General features: G+C 41.8%; 1 protein-coding gene across 1 annotated transcript; it reads left to right on the forward strand.

Moving 5' to 3' along the window:
- Positions 1-1,211: 1,211 nt before the first annotated feature.
- Positions 1,212-6,645, forward strand: LOC115749791 (uncharacterized protein At1g03900). The gene is made up of 3 exons (XM_030686761.2): positions 1,212-1,935; positions 3,653-3,937; positions 6,359-6,645. Exons 1-3 carry the CDS (start codon positions 1,429-1,431, stop codon positions 6,428-6,430), a joined length of 864 nt encoding a protein of 287 aa, XP_030542621.1. The 5' UTR covers positions 1,212-1,428; the 3' UTR covers positions 6,431-6,645.
- Positions 6,646-6,651: the final 6 nt, after the last annotated feature.

Genomic DNA, 6,651 nt, shown 5'->3' on the forward strand with positions numbered 1-6,651 from the left:
CGAACTTTTAATTTAATCAATGTCATCCCTGAACTTTAGCCAAATATTCAATGTGGTCACTGAATTTTTAATTTTCACAATATGACCCATGAACTCTTTGAAATTGTTCGATTTAGTTCATGAATTATAAGAAGATATTTAATGTAGTCTTTCTATTAATTCAAGCTCATGAACAATATTGAACATTTTCTTATATTTCAATGACTTAATTGAATATGTTTTAAAAGTTCGGAGATTATATTAAACAAATTGAAAGTTCATGGACTACATTACACATTGGGCTAAAGTTCATGGACCATATTAATTAAATTAAAAATTTAGGGACCACATTGTATACTCGATAAAATTTTAGGAATCATTTGTGTACACGTTTCCTCGTATTATATCTGCCATTAGTTGTTCTTTTTTCTCTCTTTTAGCCATTTGACTGAAAGCCCATATGATGAAGGGTTTTAGATCCCTTTCAAAGTCACACTAGCAAAAGGGTGGTTGCCCAAAAAAAAAAAAATTTGCACTTCGATCTATGATAGATTTATACTAGCGTTTAACATATTAGAGAGCAACTTTATCAAGAAAGATCAAAAAGTAAAAGAAGAAAGTACTTGAGCACAAGTAAAGAATAAATCTCGTCTTCACAGTAGAGGTCGAATTTGGCAATCCCGCCGAATCGTCGAGTCATCGAAGATCGCACAACCCCGCAAATACTAGAGATGTTCAAGCAAGTCTACTCAAGGCTCCACATATCTAGGCCAAATCCGACCGCGCCACCCGAGTCATGTCTGCTGCTTGGGGGTGACTTGGGTGGCGCTAGGTAGCGCGAGCGTTTATTGTTTTATATCTTGTCCAAGTTAAGAGACCTTATTGACAAAGATTTTTTAGGAGGATGGTGATTCGATCATTGCCACAACTCCTTGAAAAATGGGCGGATTATCCGTATCTAGGCTCACCCATGGGCGGATTATCCGTATCTAGGCTCACCCAGGGTCACGGGACCGACATGGGGTCGCATGGCCCCGGCGAAGCAGGATGCTTGGGATGTTCAACTCGACCTCCGCCGGGGCAGGAGGCGTTGATGATCACCTCACCTCCACCACTTCTCTGGATGCACCCATAGAATGAAGGTGGGGTACAACAACAAGAAGGGCGTACCCTCTTCGGAAAATTCAAATCTTTCGCCATGGTTTGGGCCGTACGCCTCCAACCATGGCAACCCTTTCGCAAATCCGCAGATGGGTGGTAACTTTACAGGATGACAATGGGCATATTCTCTCTCTCTCAATTTTTAGTTGACCTTTCAAATTGAACTGGACATCACTCCTCCAAGCTCCAAGCTTCGAGCCCACGTCTCCGTCTTCGTCTTCCTCATTCTCTTCATCGGGATCCCACCCTCGAACCCCGAACCGATCATCAAGCAAGAGCCTTGTCACAATGTCCTTCGAGGTCGATGACGACGACGAAGCTCTCGAGCACACCCTCCTCGTCGTCCGCGAAGTCTCCGTCTTCAAGATTCCTCCCCGCCCCACCTCCGGCGGCTACAAGTGTGGCGAGTGGCTCCAGTCCGACAAGATCTGGTCCGGCCGCCTCCGCGTCGTCTCCTGCAAGGACCGCTGCGAGATCCGCCTCGAGGATCCGGGCTCCGGCGAGCTCTTCGCCGCCTGCTTCGTCCACCCGGGCCAGCGGGAGAGCGCCGTCGAGACCGTCCTCGACTCCTCCCGCTACTTCGTGCTCCGGATCGAGGACGGCCAGGGGAAGCACGCCTTCATCGGGCTGGGGTTCGCCGAGCGGAACGAGGCCTTCGATTTCAACGTCGCGCTGTCCGATCATGATAAGTACGTGAAGCGGAGGGAGAGCGACAAGGAGGAGGGTTCGAGCGAGGGGGCGACTGATGGCGATGGCCACATTGACATTCACCCTGCTGTCAATCACCGGTTGAAGGTAAATTCCGGACGATTTTCACCTTTCTTTCCGTTAGCTTTAGCAGATGTGAATCGTCGAACTGTGCTCGAATCGATGTATTATAGGCTTAGCGTTTGAGTACTTGTGTTTCTGGATCTGGTAAGATGGGATCTTTGCCTCTGATCTTATCAGGACTTTGTACTCGTGCATCTAATCATGAGGATGAGCTGATCAAGTGATTATTTTGTTCAGAAGGTAATGCCCATACGATCAGAGTTTGTGTGCTAGTCCTTCGCTTAAGGTGTGAGGACTTTTTTGTTGGTCTCTTCAGGGTATCAAGTAGCTTACTGCTTGATCACCCACTACTGGGTGTTTGTTAGGGGACTCGACATAACATATGTTCTGCTCTACTAACAAGCAACCTAATTTGAAGTATGAGTAAATACTTATTGAAGGTTGATATTCTGGATAAAGATCAGGATAGATGGTCTGCCAGGACTTTCAGATTCCTTTTAACTGTGGTTTCTTTTCAACCAAAGCTAAGATCATGTTGTATAGTCCATAAGGGAGAACAGAGGTAGCAATGCACCAATATGTGGCTTAAAAATCCTCTCTTTTATGAAATGGTGGGTGCCGCCACCTTGCATGGTTACTCTAAGAGTACTCCTTTTGAGGGCTTGGTCCTGTCGAACAGGCCCCCTTTATTTTAACCAAATTGGATGTTGACTTATAAATCACTCACCAAGGTTTCTCTCAACTGATGCGGGACTTAAGATGCCAGAAACTTCCTCACTGAAAGTACAAACATCCTCATCTATGTTGGCCTGTATCGCCCGGCGATACTTTCTGCATCTGTTGTGTAGTCCAGTATAATCCCATCCCCTTCGTCATCCGAGAAGCATGCGAGGGGCTGCACCTTGTCCAAGCTCTCTGGCTTGGGCGATCACCCCCTACTCTCATTGAATCAGGTACTAGCCTAGTCCTTCCATGAATCACAAATCTGTTGGAGGTTGTCCTACGCTGATACCATCTGTGACGACCTAGCCCGGCCCATGTGGGCCAAGCTCCCAAAAGGGAGTACCATACAATTGAAGATCATTTGGGGGTGGGAGTTGCCTTATAAATCACTCCATATGGCCCCTCCTATCTGACATGGAACTTGAGATGTCACAGTTAGTTTCAAAAGAGGAGAAATGAATAGACTGAAGTGGGGAAAAGATGGTTAGAGAAGGAATGAAGAGTATGTTTGATTGTTTTTTATTCCATAGATATTATCCAAACAATAGGGTTGGTTGTCGACTATCTAATGGGCTTGGGACAGGCATGAATGAAAAATCTTCATTGAGGATAGTTTTATTTACGAACTTTAGAAATTTCTACACTGCAAAAACCTCAATGAGAAAGGTTTTGTGGTAACTAAAATCAAAATTTTACAATAAATGGGCCTCATATCATCAATTTGGCTTTCTAGATCCATTGAGCTGTACTCAGCTGAAAGAAGTTTGTAGTGATATGATTCTTTATAGTGGACATGTTGGTACTTGTAATGTCTTGCCTAATGCGCGTATTTCTTCAAAATTCTCAGTATAGAAGATACTAGTTTTACATCATTTGGCAAGTTTGACTGTCACTTTGGATGCGGTGGTTTTCTCGTGCTATGGTATTAATTTCAATAAGTAGTGCTAACCTGCAGTATTTATTCAAGTTGCTGCAAATTGACTCTGAAGGAACTGACTACAAATTTATTGGATCTTAGGAAGGTGAAACTATTCGGATAAATGTGAAGCCCAAGCCTTCTAGTGGGACTGGTATGCTTTCAGCTGCTGGACTGTCAGGAGGGCCTTCTGGGAGTGGAAAACCAAAAGCTCTAGGCCTTGCCCCACCACCTAGCGGAGCAGGAAAAATCCGGTCTCCTCTCCCTCCCCCTCCAAACGATCCTGCTGCTGCCAGGATGACCTCTGCATCTCATGGTCTCAGCAGCAAGACCAAGGAAAATACTAGACGAGGCACTGATGCTTTGTCAGATCTGTCTCAACTAGAGGTATGAACACAGACTTGATCCATTGTCATATCTGCCTTGGCCATTTTGTTGACTTGCTAATTTAGGATGTGTATGGAATGATGTTACTACAGTTTCTTGCTGGAGCTTCTGTTTTTGGTGGTTGAGATGCGATTCTTTTTTGTCATTTTAATGTTTAACATTTCGGATCAGGAAAAAGTATACATCTAAATAAAAGTCATTTGAAGTCATCTTAAATATTGTCACATAAGTTGTTTTTGTTTCGGTGTGAAAGTTATGGAGCACTTTTTGGATCTTTTTATTCAAAGAAACATCTGTGTTATCGAGCTAACTTGTAGAAGAAAGAAGTTTTGGCATTTTTCCCTGTGTTAGTTCTTCAAATTTTCCGGTTCTTCAGCTTTGTGTCATGAATTATTCTACTTAAATTCATTTCTTCTAGAAAGTTAAACTCAAGGCACTTATTTTTCTAATCAGTGTGATCCCTTATCCCTGGCGCACACCCAAGGATGTCCTTTCCTTTGCAGAGTCGTTTTGATCAGCTGTCTCACAAATTTTTTTTTTTTTTTTTTGGGGTAAAACCAGAACTTCATTAAGCAACAAACAAGATGCCTACATGTTATACGACTAAGAAGGGAGGCTTACCTCTTTCAAGAGTCTAAAGTGCTCGCATCAGCAGAAATATTAGCATTAGTGACATTATCCTTAGCTAACAAGTTCAAAAGGCCAGTAGGGATATCATAAAAAACAACCTAATGTCTCAAATCATTCCCTAACCCAGCAAGTGAATAAGCCCAGCAGTTAGCTTCTCTAAACAAGTCGTTCAACCTCACCTACTGGAACGTCTCCATTAATATTCTGCATTCATTCAAAAGAGGTTTCTCATGAATGTATATGATTGTTTTTTCTAGTCCCTGGTTAGGACTGTTTGCTGGTGGGAGGAATCTCTTGCCTAATTAAAATGCACTGCCTCAACAAGCAATGTGCTAGCTGATGATTGACCTTCCCGGCAGCCACGTTTTTTGGTGCTGTTAAAATTCTTTCCGTAATAGCTGTGCAACATTACTCTACAGCAGCTATGGCTTCTGTAGCGGCTTTGGCTGGCCTCTTCTCCTGTTACTGAATGCTAAAGACTGTGTGAATTGAGGAGAGAAAATCCGAGTTTTGGGCTGAGCAAATCTGGTTTGTCGCATGAGAGGAAGGTGTAGATTAGGCAAGTTGATAGTTTTCAATGAGCTTCCTCAGTGATTGTGTTGCAAATAGGCATTGCCTTTATCGATGGAGATGCTCAGGCCTTTCGAAATAGAGGGAAAGGATGGAGAAGCTGAGGGCATCAGATTTTTCAGGCTAGGTTGTAGGAAAGGATGGCTGTAATTGCCACATTTTTCATTATTTGAGTAAGTTGCGGAAAAGAAATAGGATTGTCCATTCTGCTTGGGCAAGGGATATATTTACACTTACAAGTCATTACATGACAATCAAAGAGAGTACTTTGTACACTGTGATTAACTAAAGTGGAAGTAAAAGATAGTTTGGCATATTAAGGAAGTATTTTGTCATCAGAGAAAGTACTTTTACATAATAAAGATGATTGATCTATTGATTTTCTTAAGGAGACATTACAATTAACATAGTTATTGGAAAAGACCAAATAATTTGGATTATAATGATCGATTATACAAGAAATTAGTTAAAACACAATATCCTCTCTTTCACACTATATACTTGAATTTCTTTTTTTTTCTTTAAAAAAATTTACATCTGTGATGCATGCGACCCATTGCAGCATCCCACCTCAGCGACAACTGCATCGTCAACCTTTATCTGACCTTGTGACCATGATCTAATCCCTTGTACCAATTGCTATTCACGTAAAACTAGTCCAATAGATGATTTTTCCACCTCAAATTGATATCTTCTCTGCTGACATTGACAGTTCGTCCACTCAAAATACTTAGTTCTTCTTTGTTTACTAATTTCATGGAATAGTTTTCTCTACTTAAACGGATATTCTCTTTTGGTCATGAATGTGTGTATCACCATTTGTAATAATGCGCTATGCTTGTCAAGCTTCATCCAGTTGCATTCTACCACTACCTCCTTGTGGGGAAGTTTGTCATCATAATTCATGTTTGCAATCAGGCAGGAGCCCCTCATTTCTGTAACGATAACACCCGAGTGGTCATTATTTTCCTGCAGTGCTAGAAAAGTTGATTCTAATTTGTGGATAGAAATCGGGTATTTGTTCTAAAAGCTATACTGAAATTGTAGGAACTTATTCTCTCTTGGTGTTGGTAGTGCTGAAGTATGTTTCTGGTTTTAGCACATATGGACAAACTTCATTTGATAATTTGTAGACGACCTGTGTATCAAATGGTGTAAGCATTGTGGTTGAAGAACAAACTGTTTGTGCATTGTATGACATATACATCTGGTAATTTGCAGAGAAACCTCCCGTCCACAGCCACTTCAGGTTCGACCAAGACTGCTACAGCATCGGGATGGGCCGCATTCTAATTCTTGGAGTGAGGGATATGATTTACATATTGGTTGTTGTACTGGAAAGAAAAAAATAGTTACAAGAGACTAATCAAAAGTGATTTTTGAGGCAAGTGGAAAATTCTTGAGAAATAATGACAGCTTCATGTTATTATATGTTTTTCCGACCCATATTCTTCATTTTACACCTTTAACTTTTTACATGATATGAAAGTTTGTATTACCTGTTTTGAGTTGGG

This window comes from Rhodamnia argentea, chromosome 7 (genome assembly GCF_020921035.1).
Source record: "Rhodamnia argentea isolate NSW1041297 chromosome 7, ASM2092103v1, whole genome shotgun sequence".
NCBI lineage: Eukaryota > Viridiplantae > Streptophyta > Magnoliopsida > Myrtales > Myrtaceae > Rhodamnia > Rhodamnia argentea.